Source organism: Prinia subflava, chromosome 9, assembly GCF_021018805.1.
Source record: "Prinia subflava isolate CZ2003 ecotype Zambia chromosome 9, Cam_Psub_1.2, whole genome shotgun sequence".
In the NCBI taxonomy this organism is placed as follows: Eukaryota; Metazoa; Chordata; class Aves; order Passeriformes; family Cisticolidae; genus Prinia; species Prinia subflava.
In genome coordinates, this window is record NC_086255.1 from 13,246,533 (window position 1) to 13,267,262 (window position 20,730).

Genomic DNA, 20,730 nt, shown 5'->3' on the forward strand with positions numbered 1-20,730 from the left:
ACCCCAAATTTGCCTTTTGTATCTGAACATTGCTTGCTTTACTTGGAAGTGATTTTACTCAGGAGTACATCTGTACAGAGGGACCAACAAAAATAAATCGGGTAATGCTGCTTTACACACTTCCTATAAAACCTTGAAAGAGACATTTAAGTCTTTCCTTGTTTCCACTTCCCCTCTTGAAAAACAGGAATTAGCTGGTTTTCCTCTTACCTCCATGAATGCTCTATGATATAAACCAGGGACCAAGAGAATCTATCAGCCTACCCAGAGCAAAAGCCAACATATAACATTAAACATACAATAACTCTCCAGATCCACACAGGAACAAAGCATTGCCAGAAAGACAAAATCAACAAAAAGAAATAGCCAAAAATTATGTGACAGGACCCAGTGATGCCAGCTGGAAGAAAAAAAATGGGAGCTAACAATACTCATAGTCTAACTTCATTCCTGGTTTGCAAACCAAGAACCAATAGAAAAAAAAAGAAAACAACAACAAAAAAACCCCACACAAATAAATAGACCATAAAATTATTAAATAATCATAGATTTGGAAAAGACATCATCCTATCCTTACAGAGATTGAATATATAACATGTATACATATATAACATGCAGAACATGTTAAACCACATTGCAATGTTAAATCACAAAACAAGGATGGGTTTGAGATCCATACAGCAAATTTCACAGTAACTGGCATGCATCTCCACTATAGTGTAGATAGATGTGCAGGGAAAGAAGCAAAATATCAGCTGCTGCCTTCTGCACTTCCAAGTTCAAGCCAGCAGCTGATGCTGTAAATTACTGCCAAATCTCTTTCTAACAAGCCTGGCAGAGCAAGCATCTTTTCAGAGACATGAGCCAAGATAATCAGCATTCCTCCCGCAAGGAGTACAGGGCTCGCACCAGTTCTGCTGACACTTAAATCTTCATGGCACAAGACCTCTGAAGTCACCTCTACAGCAGCACCTGCAGCTGCTGAAACATCCCCTGCTCACCTTCGCTGTTCGGTCCCGGGAGCCGCTGACAATGAGGCCACCTTGGAAGTCCACACAGTTCACCTCCTGTTCATGAGCAGAGAACTTGATGCTGTAGGAGCCATGGATCTTGTGAAGGACAATACTTCCATCTCTGAAAAACAAATCCACAGGCAGGGAAGCTGTATCCCTTGGACATGTACCTTCCACTAATGCTTTGGAGTACTACAAAAAGACCAGGACTGGTCTCTGACAATAGCTGAAATTCATGCAGCATTATTAACCCTCTACGCTTCACACATCACCTGTTCTCTTGCAATTCCACATGTGGCCAGTTATAGCCTGATCTGATGCACATGAAAATTTTCCTGGCTATCTTTCCACCCTTCACTTTGTGTTAAACTGCAGTAACTATAGCAAAGCAGCCATTCCTCCTCCTACTGCTCTGAGTTTGCCAGAATCCTGTCTGTATGCTGAATGGGTGGAGTAAGGGAACAAGTGAGAGGACATTCTCACCCATGTCCAAGCCTCAGCTTTTCATTCATTGCAAAGCAGCCGTGCAGGTTGCTGTGCTTTGAGTTAACTACACAGACATTTAGACTTTTTTCAACCAACACAGTTACTGGAATTTTAAATGCAAGCCTTCATTTTCACCTGAATTTTGATCTATAGTTCACAGGGGAGAGTCCCACAATACCCAGGGCAGACAACCATGCTTATCTCTCCCAATTCTGTGCTTAACTGTTGTATATATTTTTAAAGTTTTAGCTATTAGTGAAAGTCCTGTCACTTGCTGTAACTGTAAAAGGCCAGTCAAATGCAAAATTAATTGGAGAAGTGTGGGTGTGCTGGAAGGCTTGGCAGTTTTTCCCCTCTCCACAATGATATCAGTGGTTCTAATGAACACACACTTGTCTCTAGAAAACTTTCTGCAGCACTGCAGTCCCAGCCAACCAGCAGAACTGATTATTAGAACAGTCTTGCTACCCTGGCTCTAACAGGGAAAGAAATGAAACTTGCACAGCAGTCAGGTTTGCCTGATCAATCAATCCTGATTCAACAATCCTGTGGACATCAAGACAAGTTTACAAGAGCAAAGGACACTTTTTAAGGTCAACAGTATGAGATTCAGCTCCTTCACTGCTGCAGGAGAAACTTCTTCAGGCCAGAACCAAAATAAGAGCTAAACAGCAGCAGCTGACCGCAGCCAAGTATGAGGACACTGTGTAGCAAAACTGGCTCCTCTGCTCTGGGCTGGAGTTACACAGAATCTTTCCAACCTCAGTGACAAAACCCTTGGGCTCCTTCATTCACCCAACTTACCCCCCTCCACTGACAATGTGGGAGTTGACAAGAACAAAGCGACACACATCCTCCTGGTGGCCAGAGAAGATGGCTTGAGGGTGACGCTGCAATCCTGTCCCCTCTGCACAGATGTGGTAGGCCTGGATATTCTCTGCTTGAGACAGGTAGAGATACTCGCCATCCAGCTCCATCCAGGGCATCAAACTGCAAACAGACAGCAGGTTGGGGGCATGCAGGGGTGGGGAGAAAAAAACAAAACAAAACAACCTCACATAGAAAAAGAAAAAAATAAAAATCCATATGCAAACACATCAACAAAAACAAATGCCTGCTCAAGAAAAGTGAAGCTGGAGCAGAAGGATACATGCAAAAGCAGGGCTTAATACAGCAGCACAGCTACAAGTGAAGCTTCTCCAGCAACAGAAAAAGCTGATTACATTGCTGGCATTTTTCTAACCAAGAGCTGAGGAAAAGGAAGCATGGAATCTCTGAAAGAGAAGATGGCCAAAAGTCTAGCGAGCACAGATAGGAAATACTTAAGGGCCCCTGAACCTACACATGAGCTCTATACTGTTGGTGAGCTATGCCAAGCATTTCTCTGTTCCACACACCTCTAAGCAGAGGAGCATGTCACCAAAATACCACAGATCTTCCTACAGACAGAAAATCACCTGCCTCCTGCACTCTGAGGCTACCCAAGAACTTTATGGTCATCATACAGAGGAAGTATTTTTCTACATTCATACCTCTTCCCCTGCTGAGCTGTAAGCTGTAGAGCAAGCTCTTGACTTCTCTTGCCCATCCTTTAGAAGTGCCCATATACCCCTTCTGCCTACTGCTTATGTGGGACAGTGGCAGGTTTGTACAGACGGGTTCCAGGCCAAGAGCAGTGGAGCCAAAAAGACTATTCCAAAGTACTTTGAAGATTGATGTTACATAAGGAAATTTGCTTTACTTTCTGGGAGACCAAGAGGAGGAGAAGACACTCAAGCAATATCAAAATCAAGTCTGCCATCTCAAGAAGTTTATTTATTCTTGAAACAAAACCAAAATACAGCAGAAAATAGGCTACAATACACACTTAGGCAGTGAGATCATTGCTCAAGATTTTGCTTTTATGTAGCCAACAGAGTCAGCAAATAAGATTTCTGGATATAACAAGGCTAGATACAAAGACACATGGGGCATGGATGTGTGAAATTGTCTCTGTTCTGCAGTCATTGCCAAGTGCACCAATGTCCATGGAAACACCGAGCAAATCCAGAGCCTTTCTACAGAGCAACCTTTCAGTTTTCAAACTATTCAGGAACAAACGGCTTTGAAAGCAGTGGGGTTTCTCATAAAAACCTGTCTCCCTCTTTTTTTCAGATCATTTATCCTCAGAGGTCATGATTTTCTGTGTCATCAGAGTCATTACACACAGCCATACCTTGTAACATCACAATGAACAACTAGAAACAAGCAAGAGGACAAGATTGCTCATTAGACAGAAGATTCTTGCTTGCCTGTATTCATCTCCAGCAACAGGCTTTTAATCACATGGACAAAGTAGTTGAGTTTACAATATTCATCTGGGACTTGATCATATACATGGAAAAAGTAAGAGGCATCTTTAGAGCAGGAGCTTTGGGTTTAGGCAGGCTTTGATTTCCCCTTCCTTCCTCCACTCCTACGCAGTCCTCAAAGCAAGTGAATATCCAGCTTACCTAGACTACAGCCAGTTTCTGTGGCTCTCCTTTTGCAGAAGTTTAGCTTTTTACCTTTTTCTATGGCTTTTTCATAAGGAGAAGTAACAAATCTGAAGCAAGATAAATGAAAATTAGGGGATGTCATTTGGATGGTGGCCTCATTAAATCAGTCCTTGCCTTTTCACTTGGGAAGATGGTTTAGCAATGATCTCTAATATCCACAGAGCCCATCTTCACAGATGGTTGCAAGCACTTCAAAGACAGGTATACAACCTGCACCAAAACCCACTCTGCTCATTACAGCTGTTGCCAGGGCTTCAGACAAGAAGTGGCACATTATCCACCACTTCCATCTACACAGCACGAAACGGCAGGAAAGCTCTGTAGAAGGTCCCTGCTCTGCAGCAGTTAACAAACCACAGTCTTTCTCATTTTTCCTTCATCTGATGATGTGAACGCTGAAAATTTAGATGTGCTGCTCAGACAAGAGACCTCTCTTATGTTTTGCTCTGAAAGCCAAGTACACCTTTGCAAACAAGAATTTACCAACAAGCTCCTATCATTAATGTCAAATATACTCTTTTTTTAAGTGAAAGAGAGAAGCACAAGAATGAAGGAGCAAAAGGCAGATGAATGGCAATTAGCATTTTACATTTGTACATCCAAATCAGGGTCCAGGATAAACCACGGGAGACAAATGAAGGATTTTGAAGGGACACCTAAGTCCACATCTGTGATCACGCTGAGCTCATTGTGAGAGTGGGACAAAATATTGCTCGTGGTATACAGCAGTAGACATGCAACAGTTTGAAATCTGTAATAAAGGTTGCTATACGTGACTAGAACTGCACAAATCAGAACAATGACAAACTCAAATTATTAAGCAAGAAACTCCTGACACTCAGCATGAATCCCTAGGCAAGGCAGCAACTCCAGTTACCCCATACCCAGCTAGCCAGCAACAGCCAAAATAAGCCAGCAATAATCACTTGTAAGACTCCATGGAGCACAAGGAGCAGTAAACAGTTCAGGGCACAGGCACAAACCCAAGGCCCCAGAGCAGTTGTCACATAACAAAGAAGAAGAGAAAGAAGCCACTTGCTTGCATTTCCATTTCAGGACTGTCTCCCTCCGGCAGCGCCCGTGCCTCCAGTTCTGAGATACCTTCACCCTTTCCTTCACTGGAATGCCAGCAGCTCTGCAGACAGAGGAGGAGAGATAAGATGAGATTAGCAACCAGGACTGATGCCTTCTGGACAACAAATGCACTCAAGACAGCCACAGGTAAGCTCTCATCCTGGTTCCACCATGATGAACCAACACTCACTCATGGTGCCAGAGCTGCACTACAGTGAGCACATTCATGAGAGCTGACAAGAGTGGGGGATTGCCAGCAAAGAAAGCCACCTCTGACAATCACAAACCTTAAATACGATCAAGACTTGACCAAGTATACTGAATGCAGCACAGTTCAGGAAAAATGTAATCCAAACAAAACGACACAGAAGAAACCACCAGAAGAACCAGAGATGTAGGACATCATCCTTTTAGTAGAGACTAACAAGAGCCATTTAAGACAAGGACAACACCACACAAGAACAGATGGAGGAAACACTACTCAGGAGAACACTGAAACAAGAAGCCAGAGAGTGTCCATCCAGAAGGACTAGTAAAGAAACTGCTCCAGAGTCTCACTGTCTTACAATCACATAACCAGATACAATAATCAGAAATCAAGATGTGTTCAAACCAAAGATAAAATATGTTCATGTGTATAAACCACCCAATGCACACACCCCAAGAAAAACTATCTTTCACAGCAGCTCACCAAAAGACAGAATTCCAGCCTATCACTGGAAAATTCTGTCTTTACAGTCAAACAAAGTTACTAAAAGAGAGCCTATAGCTCATACAGCTCATATAGCTGTTGTTGGATTACAAATCAAAGTTATTGGAATGAGCTGAGACAAACCAATATCAACACTCTTCAAGATATGACAAAAAGTAGGTACCACAGAGACCTGGGACCAAGGTCTCCTTAGAGTCTGCATGAATACACCCAATTCTAGCAGCTGTTCAACACCTGGTTTATATTCATGATCCAGAGTTGATTAAAGACAAGAGGAAAGGCAGATTTAGTTCCCATCTTTCTCATATCATATATTATTTAATATCCTTGCAGGAGCTGCTTAGATGGAAAAGATCAGAAAACTACAAACAAGAAGAAACTCTAGAATTTATCCTTTGTAACTAGAGGTTATGAACCACTTACTAGACTACAAGAGTTTATCCCACTTTCATGCATTCGTGCATTTCTCAACAGCCAACACTCCCAGATGAATAGGAGGAACGGAAGATCCTTGAGAGATGGGAACTGGTGCCTCATCACAATCAGTTTCCTCTTGTCATCCCTATAGTCCCTCCAATCCACTTCCCAAAAGTAGCATTTTTGGGTACTCTGTCATTTTTAAAACAAAGATTAGTTCCCTGTAAATAAACATCTCCTGTGATTGTTAATGGGTGTAGCAATCTCTAACCTGGCCCTGGGGTCTGGCCAGATTCTTATTTTCCCAGCCTTCCTTCCATAGCCTCAGGCTCCTTTTTTTCTGCTCACCCTTCCCTCCTCTTTTCTATGCTTTCCGGCACTTAGTCACCATTATAATTTGACTGCATTCCTGGGCATGAGACCCATTTTAAACAAAAACAGAAACCACACACAGAAAAGCTTTTCATCCTCTAGAAAGCTTTGCAACTTTACGTTTATGATCAGTACAGCCACACCAATTAAAACTGAATTTAGAAACCTACAGGCTCTTTATTTTTCATAGCCATTTAAAAACAAACAAACAAAACCAAAATAGAGTTAGACTAGGCTGCAGGAAGAGGAATTCCTTTTTTAAAGGGAGCACTTGCAAAAGCTCATGAGGCCAGATAGTGTCTGAGATGAGGAATGCATAGTACTGAAAAGTCAGGTCCACTCTCATCATTGCTTATTACTCTCCCAGACAGAGTTCAGGCTCTCCGCCTACATCCAGTTCCATTCATTACTCCAAAACACTTCTCCTCCCCACACTCAACCCTTGGTTAAGTTCTCCCCACATACAGATTTTAAGTCACCAGCTTGCACAGTGATGGAAAACACACTCATGCCACATCCCCCTCCCAACATATGCTGGCCTAACCAGACATTCTGAGCTAAATGCATAAACCCTACTAAGACTAGATGTAATTTCCAAGGCTCTGAAAAAGGTGACTCCAAGGTCAAAAAAGCAGCCTCCATCTTACCCTGCTGGTCCCTTTTCTAGCAGGCCTTGACCCTCGTGCTGCTGAAAATGGAAGTTCCAAAGAGTCACACTTTGGCTCAGCCCAGGGTCCCAGTTCACTATTGCAGTTACTCCTGTAACAGACACCTTGTTCTTCCCACATATCAACAGTTCTTGTCTGGAGGGGAGGAGGGTTGGGTGAAGAGACTATATGGGGGAGGTCTGATGGGATTTGGGAGGGGGGTGGTGATGGTGTTGTTTTGTCTTTTTCTGTTTTACTCTTAATAGCTGTATTTTTCATCCAGTATTCCTCCTCCATATAGCAACTCTGGATCAGCTAATTTAAATGTCTTAAAAGTATCCTCCTTTTATATCCCAGACATTTTATTTCTTCAAAATAGATGCAAGAAAAGGGACAGAACATATGGAGAAAGATCATGAAGAAATTGGACTGATACATCCCTCCCCTTTGCCAATTATGGGGCAGCAAAGACTGAAGTGCAGTATTAGTCAGAGACATTCGATCCCTTAAAACAGAAGTTAAATCAAGCCCAGTTATGGAATCAAGTGCTGAGATACAATTTGATCATTGGATTTGCTTCCTCCACAGCACTCCCCAGAGAAATTCCCAGAATACATAATAAAATGTGATGAGTAACACTGCAGTGCATGAGAACAATTATCAAATCTTAGAAAGGGCATCACTATATAAACTTAACAAATTGATAAAAAACTCCTTTTCTCCCATACAAGAGGCTATTTTGTTTCATGATCAACACACTTTCTACACTTGCAAACTTTTAAGAATTTTTCCATGATGACATGAGGCAATCAACAGACATCACACATCTGCACTGAGTGGCTGACTTAAGTAGGTACCTCTTACTTCAGCAATTGTGTTGAACATCCAAAGGTTCAGGAGACTAAACCACCTTATGAAGCCAAATGCTACATAAAATGCTATGGAGGGAACACTGTCCATTGGCCAATGAATACCTTGTTCTCAGAGCAGCCACCCAACAGTGAACTTCAAGACTGCTGAAGGCTGACTCACTGGGGAAGGACTGCTATTTTAGCAGGAGCTACACACGCCTGCATCAGAAAGCAATGAGGTACAGTCCAGCATACCAGAAGGATGACAGGAAACACAGCATGAAGGAACCAGTGAACGATGATTAGGAAAATACAATGAAATTCAAGCAAAATGTTCTTAAAGCCCTTTAGAGTGCATCATTTTACACCTCTGCTAGGGCACCGCAATTGTCAATATTTGATAAAGTTACATTACTCAAGACACACAAGGCTGTCTTTGTTATCATCTAATTACCACCAAAAAGCACTCTATCAGGATCCCAAATCATAGTGGTATACATGTTCCAAATTGCATGCACTCCTGATGGAGGCTCCCTTTACAAAGACTTTGTTATACTAAGAAAGAGAAGGTGAACATTTCTTACAGTCTGACAGAGAGGTCCAGGAGAAAAGTCATCCCAAGCAACCCATTATAAAGGATTTTTCATTTCCCCCTTCTTACCTCTTCCCACCCTACAAAAAAACCTAGAAGTATTTTACTCAAATTATGAATTTCCTCTCCTTCTTGGCAGAGTTACCAAAAGAAATTTAATATTCCTTCTGGAGCCCACTTCCCAGCTGCTGAAGTAAGAGACTGGAACTGTCCCCACACAGCACCACTGACCCAGGTCACCTCAGGTACCAAGGCAGTTGCTAGCCTGGGTCCCAAAAAAAGTAACAAAAGAATCACTCAGATCTTGCCTTCAATGATCCCCTTCCCATCCAAAATCCTTTACCATCAGAAATGGTATTTCTGCAACAGCAAGAGCTTCTGTGCTGTGCTGCATCCCAGGGAGATTTCTGCTGGCTGTCTACAATTTCAGCATGTGCCAAAACAGTGGTGCCTGCAACAACATAGACTGTGTTACAGAAGATAACACCAACATGTCATACCGTGTATTTTCCCAGCTGCATGGGGCACCCTAACCAACCAAGTCCTTCATGTTTTGCTACATTTTAAGTACTGAAGAGCTCATCTGGAAATGCAAGTCTGCAGAGACCTGCTGAGACTGAATTTCTTCTGTGGAGAAAATCTGCTGTCTGCATAAAAGCTGTCACCAGCCTGCCTGAGGCCTGACTGGAAGGGTCATACAGAGAACAAACAGGTCACAGTGGCTAAGCCCCACTATCAACCTTGGCCCTGTGGCAAGGCTGGCTAACACAAGGACCAACTGCACTTATTTGTGTAGTCGGGACACACCTGTTGAGTGGCAGGGTCTCAGTGCAGCTACAAGTCATGGGCCACCAACAGCCAGCCGAGAGGGAAAAGCTATTTATGTCAGAAGCCCCTGTTGCTGTCCTCAACAAGTCAGCTAGCTTTCAAAATGTCTCTTCCAGGACAAAAAATTCCAACTGAATTCCTTTAGCATATGACCCTTATTTAGCCTACTGCCATGTTCAGCCTGTCCTCTGTGCTCCCCTCTCTCCCTACAGGACACGGGTTCAAACGACTCTGAGATGGAAGAGAGCTCTGCCCACTCTTCCTCACTGTTCCCTGCTTCCTCTGCTGTGTCTGTGCCATCTTAGATGTTACCAGGCTGTCAACTGCTTCACTAAACAGCTCTGATGAACAAGTCACCTCATAATACCCAAAGGGGGGAACAAATTTCTGTGCGCACAGCGAGGACACACACTTTCACAAAAGCTTCCCAAAAAACCACCACCACCAAAGACTGAGCCAGGCCACTCTGGCATCAGATGCCCTCTCCCTGACAAGTGACTGCAATGGGATATTGGCTAGACTTAAGTCCAGGCAGGATTTGGACTCTCTCAGGGAGTTGCGTAGGCTTTTTGGAGACAAAATGTGGGTTTCTTCAAAAAATGAACTGCCCTGAAAAGATTATGAGAAAACCAGAAGCTGCTGAAGAGGTGCCATGTGTATTCTGATCTGAAAGAGTAAACTGTCAGGGTAGCACTCGGATAAAATGAAATAACGCATAGCTAGTCCAACAGGGGTAACAGCAACAAACAAAGCACACACATTTTATGCCTTGAACTACATAAAATTCTTCTTCCTCTTTGAACTTGTGAAGATCTTCAGGGAAGGTAGGCAGGCCTCAAAGAACTCTTACGAACAACTTCACATTCCCAGAAAAAGCAGCAGTTTCAATGTTGTGGAGCTGTCCTGACAGATCTGTCCTGCTAAGCACCAACAGTTTAAGACAGAGTAAGAATAAATCTAACAGCAGTTTATAAAAACCACTGACTTTTCCCGCACAAAGCAAAAGCTGCATTCCCTCTTGCAAGCTTTTTCTGTTACTACAATATCCTCCCCAGAGTATTCCCCTCTGCATCATCTGCACCAGATCACTGCCTTCTTCATTTCTGTCTTATAGTAATGAAACTGTTTTTAAAACAAGTTTTAAAAGATGAAGGAAACTGAAGCAGCTTTACAAGCATTCACACTCCCTCCCCCTCCAGTGGTGAAGGCTGAGGTCTCCTATGATTGCTGCAGTTTGCATTTGGATTTGACTTGCACAGATTGGCCATTTCCTGCTCCTGTAGGTGTATACATTTTTCCAAGATCTGGATAAAACACAGCTTTTATTAACTCACCAATATGCTTACACAAGCTCTTAAATACTCATAGATGATAAATCTGTCCATTAATGAATCTGCTTCTCTGAACTGGAGAATATACCATGATCCTAGTGGGCAAGGCAGAGCAGGAGACAGGGAAAGAGAAAACATGCAGTGGAACATTTCTATATTTTGACATCTATTAATAAATTACAAAGAGCAAATTGTCAAGCTATTTACGTTCCAACTTCTAAGCTGCCCTCTGAAATTCCTTTGTAACAAAGAGGAAATAAGTTTAGCCCAGCTGCAACTTTATTCCTTTCTTCCATGCCTTAAATAAAGAATCACCTTGCAATGAGCTCTTTGCTTCTCCAATTTCTCCAGTCCAAGGTGGTCCAGCAAGCAAGCCCTGGATAAAGGCTTAAAGCACCCTCTGCTATTCCTGGCTCTGACACTGACCTGCTGCACAGAGGGCAGCTTGGTTGACATCTCCCTGCATCTCCTTCCCATCCAGCCCTTGTTTACCCTGCCTATTTAGGCAGCAAGCTCGTCAGAGCAGAGACTGCTCTTGCTGGGCCTGTACAACAGCTGGCAAAACAGACACAGACTACAAGGCACAACTGTAACATCACTATATCACCAAAACCCCCAAAGGCTTTGTGTTAATACTCAGCTACAGTTTAGCTGCAGAACGTGTTAAGCCTTAACTTTTCTGTGATATTCTGCTATGTATTTTTGAAACAAAAAATTCTCCTTTCACCTTACATCATGAAGATGTCATTCAGCTTTTACTTCAGCTGCTCCTATGAAAGAGCAAAGCAAAAATTTTAGCATAGGGACCCTCTTTTTACCATGCTCATGACAAGGTCTTGTAGCAGTACAGGTCTATACATAAAATTAACTTGTCTATACAGAAAAAGCGACAACTTGATTTGGAGAGACTCAGAGTTCAGATGCCAAGAAGCACATCCATCTAAAGCCACCCTGTACTTCCATAATAATCACACAATATTCTATTGAACATTTAGTTACTGCTGATTCAATAAAGAAACAGCACATTTTTAACACTGAGAATGTGCTTTAAGAACTCTTCCAGGTCAGCCCCTACCATCCCTAACATACAGTGACTCAGGTGGATGTGAACCTAGTGATTCCCCTCTTCCAAAGGAATGAAGTGTGCAGAAACATCCATCAAAGCAAACTTCTTCTTCTCCTGCAAGTGCACAATTGAATCCATGTCTTAAATACTTAACTCAGCTTACATTTGTGGCTCCCATTTGGCTGAATCTACCAGAAAGGGAAAATATGAGAGATTGTCAATGTTGCAAATATGCCTTTCAGCATAACAGCCAGTGTCTGGGCTTAAGTCCACATCTTCCTTTAACATCATTAGCAACTTAATTTAATATCGTTTAAGCACAAGCATGTGTCTAGAGATAACCACAGCTGGCAATTTTTAAAAATATGTAGCCCAGATGAAAATTTTAAAAATTAGATCAAATCAATTTTATTTTCATATACTACTATTTTTCTTCTCCATGTTGCTAACAGCTAGGGGTTTGCAATCAGTTTTTTATCGATCTTACTTCTTCCCTATTTAGGCAGAAAGAAGTCTTATAAGCAAGCTGACTGTGCAAACTGTTTTTTCACATACAAGATAAAGCTTGTTCCTTCTGATCCTTGTTGTTACAATTGTGTAAAGATACACCCAACAGAAATAACATTTCAAAGAAATAGTGTCATTTTAAAGTTAATCACCTTTTTATAAATGGGAAAGTGGGGACAGGGGTTAAGTTTCACAGCTATCTCCTTTAGGCTCAAATTTATTGCTATTTACAAAGCACTAACAGATGGCTTATCAAAAGCCACTTAACAGCAGAAATGATCAAACTATTCTGAGATGGATTTTTGTTTTAAACTGTAAATACTCCCTAGACTAGTTTTTAACTTATGCCAGCCTCTCAGGGACCGTCAGTTTAAGACCTAATGTGAGAACCATGCACGTTATTTCATTAAGTCTGTTAACCATAAACGGTTCCTGCTTTTGCTTTCTCAATTGCACACAGTATTGCACAGAAAACTCTCAAAAGCAAAAACTAGTGTTCACCTCATGCAACATTAGCCAGAACATGCTGGAACAAGTAAAGCTCCAGCTCCACAATGAGTCACAGCCAAGCTTGACAATTCAAGAGTTATTCCATATTGCTAAGAAAGCACAATTATCAAGACGGTCCAGCTATCCTTTAACTTCATCACCATTGTATTTACACAGTAATATTTTAGCCTAAGTACCTATTCAGCTCAAATTTAACCTTCAATGAGCAATCCACCAGGTTCCTACTTAGAATTGCTATTATGAAGCAATTCTAAGGAAGGATGGTGTGCCCAGAAGCTTGCCTAAATTCCCTTCCCAGCTTGTACTAATTACTCAAATAAAATACAGTATCTCTCTGCAAATCTTACTCCCTCAATTGCAAGAGAAGCAATCTGGGAGATTGCTCTTGATCTTGGAGACATGCACGAGGAGCAAGTGCTACAGAAGAAACATAGCTAGTTAAAACCCTTGAGCTGCCACAGAGACTATTAAACTCTTCTTCAGCTAAGTACAAATTTTACAGCTGTATAACTCAACATATGCATCCATACTGGTTGTTCTGGAGATGTTCAGACATACAGACCTCCTGGTTCTGCAATATGCCCTTCCCTTTTATCTGTTGCCAAACTGTCTACCCTATTGGGGCAAAACTCCTGCAACTGCCCCCAGATGCTGGATCTCCACCCCGGGAAAACAAGTATTTGTTTTTTAGGTATTCTCCATAGGATTTGGTACGCTATTTCAAGGAACTGGAGACTGTCTAAGCCTTCTATGAAGTTAAAAGTAATTAAAGGAATCATCCTCCAAATCTGTCTCAAGGTTTCTTCATAATCACTTGTAATGTAGCTTGGTGTGTTATCCATGATTGAACTCCCCAGGGCCAAGGAAGTGCTGACCAATGCTAAAAGCAGCTCTCACTACTGGAGTTGTTTGAGGAAAACTTGAAAATAGGACACAGCACAAAACTACATCCTAGAATTACTAAAAAAACCCCCTGTTCATAGCAAATCTAAGAGCACTGAAATCCCTGTGAGTTCATGATACTCAAGCAGCCTTCCCTTCTCTGAAACCCTCTGACCTAGCAAATCTCTTCTGTAGCTGTTTATAGACCTGCATTCCTCTGCAGGAGGAAGTGGTGGTCCTTACACACACTGCACCTGCTCTGCAGTACACCTGATCCCTCCTGCAACTGCAGGAGCAGAGTATCACCTTATTCTTAATGAAAAATACAGAACTTCATTTCCTCAGGAGACAAAATCATATATCACAGTAGACAAGAGTCCAACGCACAGCCATTCCGCAGTGCTTGTTCTTGCTGACTTCCAAGGGAACTGTGCTTGACTTCCAACCTGTGAACACTGAACAGGTTGAAACGCTGGCCTGAAAACCCAACACAAGGATTTTCAGCACTACCAAATTTTTGCTGCTGCCAGCAGAAGCCGTAATTGTTTCTCTAAAGTCTATGCATTGATGAGACAGCAACATCAGATAGCAAAATAGTGTTCAAAACCTGCCATCCCTCCTTTTGAATCATGTCACCACAGTGTTTATGGAAACAATACTAAGTCACTAAATGACAAACAAGATCCATGCTGGTAGCTAAGAAGCCAAAGGAAGGGATTTGTAGATCCTAAGAACACAAACTTCTCTTGGGATCCTTAAATGAGCAAGGAAAGTTCACTTTATAAGGTTGCCTCCAAGCGCATTTGGTAGACAGCCAAATTTGAGAGAGGAAAGGCAAACTCTGGATCCTCCCCAAACATTGTCAAGGCCCAAGCCCCAAAGGCACTTTGTCTAGAAAGATGCTGGTCTCATACACACTTGCAAAGCTCAGAGGGCTTGACCCTATTCCTAATCTATGCTGTGCTGTTGAAAAACAAAGGGAAAAATAAAGACCCCAGGAAAAAAACCTCAATTCTTATTCACAAAACTTTAAAACCCAGATGCCATGAAAAGTCCAGGAGTCACTTTCTCTGTGCCAGCCATCACCATTTATACCAGCAAGCTGCTCTGTGATAATCTAAGATACGTGTTCCTGGGGGCCCACAAAAGCTTTCACCTAAGAATGCACTAAGCCCATGCTCCAGCCTTTTCCCAGGATGCTGTCCCAGGCCTTGCTCCCTTGCAGCTTCTTCTCTGAGGTATTTTCAAGACCATGGCAGGGATCCCTACTCAGAAGTGGGAAGGGCACGAGGGCATACAGGATCCACCCCAGCTGCACAGAGCAGCTCTGTCCATCTCCTTGTGCTCCAACCTCCCCAAGCCTGAAGCCCTAAGCCTCAGTGCTTGGAGGGGTCTGGAGACCAAGAAGATCACAAAATCACAGAATTATTATGGTTGGTAAAGACCTCTGGATATAGTCCAGTCCAACCTCACTGCTAAGGCAAGGTGACAAAGAGCAGGTTACACAGCCACGAGTCCAGGTGGGTTTTGAATGTCTCCAGAGGGAGACCCCATGCCCTCCCTTGGCAGCCCCTTCCAGTGCTTTGCCACCCTCAGCGTGAAGTTCTTCCTCATGCTGAGATGAAACTTTGTTTGCTTTAGTTTATGGACATTGCTACTCATCCGGTTGCTGGCACCTGCCTTTGAGATACCTATACGCTTTGATGAGATACTTCTCAGCCATCTCCAGACTGAAAAGGCCTGGCTTACACAGTCTCTCCCCACAGAGAAGATGTTCCAGAGCTTTCGTGGCCTCCACTGGACCCTCGCCCATAGCTCCTTGTCTTTCCTGTACTGAGGAGGCCAGAACTGGACACAGTTCTCCAGATGTGGAGAGGGCCTCACGCTCCAGCACTCCCGCTGGGCCTGACAGTGAGACATCCCGCGAAGCCCCCTCATCCTCGCCCGCTCCCCCGCGGGGACAAGAGGTGCCTCCCCCAACCCCTGTGGGCAGCGCCGAGGCTGGGCCCCGCCACCCTGGGGTGCGCCATCGGCCGCTCCCTCCCAGGGAGGCCCTTCCTGTGCCCTCACCGCCCCTCCTGGCGCAGGGAAAGGGCGGCGCAACCGCGCTTCGGGAATGGCCCCGCGTCCCCCGCCCCTCGCGGCCCCGCGGCGGCCACGCCAGGAGCGCGGCGCGGCCCTGGCAACCGGCTGGGCCGCGGCATCCCCGGCCTTTCCTGGCCGCCGCGGCCGCCGCCCCCCGCCCTTCCGCCGGGAAGGCCGCGCTTACAGGTCGGTGCCGAGCTGGGTGAAGCCGGAGTTGAGGCAGCCGCGGGCTATGCGCCTCCAGAGGACATCGCGGCTGCTGAGGAAGCGCAGGCGGCGGCAGACCTGGGCCAGGCGGCCCAAGGCCTGCGCGTCCAGGTAGGAGCAGATGAGGAGCAGCAGCTCCTCAGGTAAGGCCCAGAGCGGGGAGGGGGGGGAGGCGGCCCGGGATCCCCCCTCTGCCTGGGGGGATCGGGGGCTGCCCTTCCTCCCCATGGAGCAGCAGCTCCCGCCCCTCCTCCCCGGGAGCCGGAGCTGCTGCTGCCCGGGGGAGGCCAAGCCATGGACGGGGCAGCCGCTCCCCAGTCACATGGGGCAGGAGCCGCTGCCTGTCACTGCCCCCTCCGGGGGAGGAGGCGGCTGCCGGGACCGGAGGGGACACGGGCCGCCGAGCCCACCCTCGTTAGCGGATTAATTCATTAACGGGAGCCGCTGGGACTCCCCCTGTGCCACTTGCCCTCCCCCACACCCCCTCGCCACGCCACGACCGGCTCACGGCTCTGCATCTTCCGATCTGGGATTAGCAACGTCACCTGATACGAGTATTCATTAATAACGTGAACAATTAATGGTGGGGATGGTGATCCCAGGTAACCAGAACATCTGCCTCGCCACCTGGAGCAACACCAGCTAGGTACTGCACCCCTGCAAAGGAAGTTGAGCAGCAAGGTGATTAATGCTCATTAATTATCCTTGGCTGGGGTCAGGAGCGCCTGTCACCCGCAAAGTGACAGCAGGGGTCATCTGGTGCTGCACAGCAGTTTTCAACACTCCCAGATTCCTGAGACACATAAAAGGAAGGGTCTTCCCCACGTAAGAGGAGGCCTTGATACAATGCATTTAGGGCTGGCTTTTCACCAGCACCCTTCCTTGCAGTCCATTCCCCCTCCAGAGCTCCACAGAGTGGGGTCTAAAAAGTCTCATAGTTCACACTTGTGTGTATACACATACACAAGCACACCACGTCGAAAGAACAGTTCATAATAACTGAGTCATTGTTGCCATCCACAGGAGCCTGGAGTACTGACAACGCAGAGGGATTCTGGTCCAAAATGGCAAAGTAGCTCTCCACAGAGCAGGAAAATATGAACTATTCTTTCTTATAGTACTTTCCACTCTACAAAAGCCTGAAATGCTAGGGAAATTTCTCCCTCAGAATAAAAAAAAAAATATAGATAAATTATAAGAAGTTCATCATCTGCCCAGAATGCTTTGAACAGGTATCACTTAGCCACCACAATCTACATCTCATTTTGCAGGGTGGAGTAGGATAATAAATTTCAGCATATAATGAAGTTACCATAGCCATTTGACAGTACTTGCATCCTATTCCAAAAGGTATCTTGTCTGTCTAATCTCAAGCTCCCAAATACTCCTATGAATAAATCACCAGGTCTGGAAGCCTCATATTTTGGAGGTTCAAAACTGCCAGATAAGGAGCTCTCTGGTCCATTTACACTGAGTTTTAATATACCCTGGAAGTCAGGGAAGTTTCAGAAGGCACCAGATTTTTTATCAGCATTTTAAGGAGTGATGTCTAAAGTAATTAAAAATTTCTCAACCTGAGTTTGAGCTCAGATGAAATAACAGCACATCTAGTATAGGACTTAAGTAGCCAGCTGAAAGGGAGGTAAGCAACAAATTTTGCTTAAGATTATGGAATCTGTGTGTGAATGCAGTTTTATGTCAATTTCATATCTTTCTGATGATACGAAGCTTGGTTCTTCATGTAACAGACTACAATATTGTCTGAAACATTAAAATTATTTAAAGCAGAGTGACTTTTCTGTCTTAAAATCGTTACTGTAAAGACATACTTCTTATCAAGTTGGTCTTTCTCTAGTAGGATCCCACAGAGACTTTTATGCACCCTACACTATTTAATATTTTTACTAACAATCTGAAAAAAATCTGAAATCCTTCTTAGCAAAGCTTTGTAGGAGGCACAAAGTGTGGGGCAAGAGGCAAGGGATGCTTATGGCTGCATAGCCCTAAGTTAAGTTTAGGCATAATCACATCATATGTATTTCAGTCAAGCCAAATGTAAAGTCTCACATCTAGGAACAAAGAATGTAGGTCACACTGAAAGGATGTAACTCTATCCTGCAAAGCTGCAATCCCGTAAAGACTTCATTAAGATGAATAATCAGCTGAATGTGAGCTCCTTCTGCAGTGCTGTGACCAAAGGGCTAGTGCTGTCCTGGGAAAAAAAAAAGAGCTGAGAGTTCTTTTACCTCTGGTTTTGACTCTGTTGTGACTTTGGAAATAATTTGTCCAGACAACACTTCAAGAAGGGTGTTTTAAAACTAGAGGGGTTTCAAAGAAGAGTAGTAAAGAATGATTACAGGACTGTCAAACATGTCTTGTAGTAAGACCCAAAGAGCTTGATCTATTTTAGCTTTCTAAAGAGAAGGTGCGAGGTGATCATACCTTATGAGCACTGTAACAGAAAGAAAAATCTGGATCTTCTGTTTAAAGGACAAAGAGATAAAATTTCTTGACAGAAGGTGATAGGAAACAAATTAATTAATAAAGTGAGCTTTTGTAGTGAATAAAATCAACTGTTGAAACAGCTTAGATTTATGGTAGATTAACCATTACTGGATTTATAAAAAACAATATTGGTTGGGTTTAGTTTGGGGTTTTTTTCCTTAGAGAGAGAGACAGATGAGCTTGACCACAGCTGCTAAAACTTAACCAGGAATTGACCTGGAGAGTCCTAACTCAGGATATCAGACCAAGACAGTCTAAGGGGTCCCTGCTAGTCTTAGGCTCTCTTACTCTACAGAGGCAGCATGTGCACAGTGCATGTCTCCCTGCACTGTGTGGCACCTGAATTCCAGTGGACAATCTCCAGCCTGTGGCTGTGCAGCTTTACCAAGGAAAACTACTTGGTGCAGACCAGAAGGAGCCTGGTGCAAAGTAACATGTGCAGTATCACCCTCTGGGATAGCAGGTCCAAGGTATGGACAAGGGCATCCAAAGAAGGGGGGCCTTAGTGTCCTCGAATTTGTAACCCAAGGTATAAACAACTGTGAAATTTTTGATTAAGATGGAAGGTGTTTATACCCAGTAGTCTTAGAGAGAGTCAACTATGCTCTAAGCAGGGGACGTAGAACACTATGAGGAAAAGAATTATGATACACTGCTCTTAAATGTGGCATTGTTTTCAGGTATGGATAATTGTCTTACAACATAGTAACAATAGTCATTCTTTTTCCCAAAATGTAGATGTCATCCATTACTTTCTCTGGGTTCTCTTTTAAGAGAAATATACCAGCAACTGCATACCCTTGCACACACTTTCTCAGGCATGGTTTTAGATATTGCCTGTTGCAGAGCTGTCGAAGCTGTACATTGCAGACAAAGAACCCCATGGCCTTAGTCTTCACAATAATGCCAAAATAAGTGCATATGTAGGTGTCTGCACGAGCAAGAACCAAGGAAGGTTCTGAAGCATTCCTAAAACTGTATATGTAGCATGATCATTTCCATTGCATTGTTCACACCCCAATAAAGGACTCGAAGCAGGTGCTCAGTGAAGTGTAAACCTAATAATGTATCTTTCCCAAATATTACAAAGATTGCATTCTTTTTCATGGCTCGTGACCACTCTGAACCTCTGGAGAAGGGGGTAGGGTTCTGTGCTGAAGTAGCAGACCATTCCAACATCATGGCTTGCAGGGTTTGTAAACTAAAAATCAGGGGGCTTATATCTGCAAAGCCTTAACAGCGTATGTCAGTGAAATCCAGCTTGGAGAAACACCATTTAAATACCTGCCTGTCATTTTTTTTTCTGTCTTCAAGGGGTTTTATTATTTGCAGTGCCCTCAAATACACCTTTCCAGCTAAAAACACATTCATGTGGACAGCTCTTTGTTTTGTTTTTCCTTCCAACCAATGCTTTTGTGTATTTCTGAAACTTAAGACACCTCCTCTGCTACTACAGTACTTATCTGTAACACCATCGCTTTGAGGGATTAAAGCAGGTTACTTGTTACACACTTAGATCAAGAGTTATCTGAGTAGAAAGTCTATCCTGTTAGGGTTGGCGGAATCTGGTTTTGATCTTGAGTTGTTTTGATTTTCTCTAAGAGCAAGTAACATGTTATTTTAACTTCTGAATAAGGTGTGCTACCTGACTGTGTCTCTTGTGTTTGGCAGAAAGGATTAGAAACCTCCACAGAACTTGCACTCTATTAAAGCAGAGTGCTCACCATTGAGAACCAAGAAGCTGAATTGTTTTCAGATTATATGTGTGTGTGTGTGTCTTTCCCACATCAAAGACTTTGATGGAAGCTGTTCACGCTATTGTCAGGAATGCAGGGATTGGCACAAAGGTGATTAGCAAAATTGCTTTTCTGTAGGAGAAGCACAAAAATTATCAAAGGATTAAAGAGGATAAAATTGAAAGGTTATGCTGAATTTGGGGGTAAATTTTCTGCTTTTCAATGTTCTCCCAAATTATACATATTGATTTGGTTTTACCTATAAAATATTTGCCAGAAGAAACTAGGATTAGAAGCTGTTTCATATGAGTTCTGCTAAAGGGAGATGAAAAATCTTCTCCTAAAAATATTCTCTACAGACCCTATCCCAAA

The 20,730-nt window shown here is 43.6% G+C and overlaps 1 protein-coding gene across 1 annotated transcript in view; it reads right to left on the reverse strand.

Annotated features, from left to right (window-relative positions):
* Nucleotides 1–16,586, reverse strand: part of FBXW4 (F-box and WD repeat domain containing 4) — a 60,281-nt gene extending 43,695 nt beyond the window's left edge. Inside the window, exons 1-4 of the mRNA XM_063405462.1 lie at nucleotides 16,095–16,586; nucleotides 5,076–5,171; nucleotides 2,304–2,489; nucleotides 1,002–1,134 (exon numbers count right to left, since the gene is read on the reverse strand). Coding sequence (XP_063261532.1) covers nucleotides 1,002–1,134; nucleotides 2,304–2,489; nucleotides 5,076–5,171; nucleotides 16,095–16,345 — 666 coding nt within the window. The 5' untranslated portion in view covers nucleotides 16,346–16,586. The remainder of the gene's footprint in view (nucleotides 1–1,001; nucleotides 1,135–2,303; nucleotides 2,490–5,075; nucleotides 5,172–16,094) is intronic.
* Nucleotides 16,587–20,730: the final 4,144 nt, after the last annotated feature.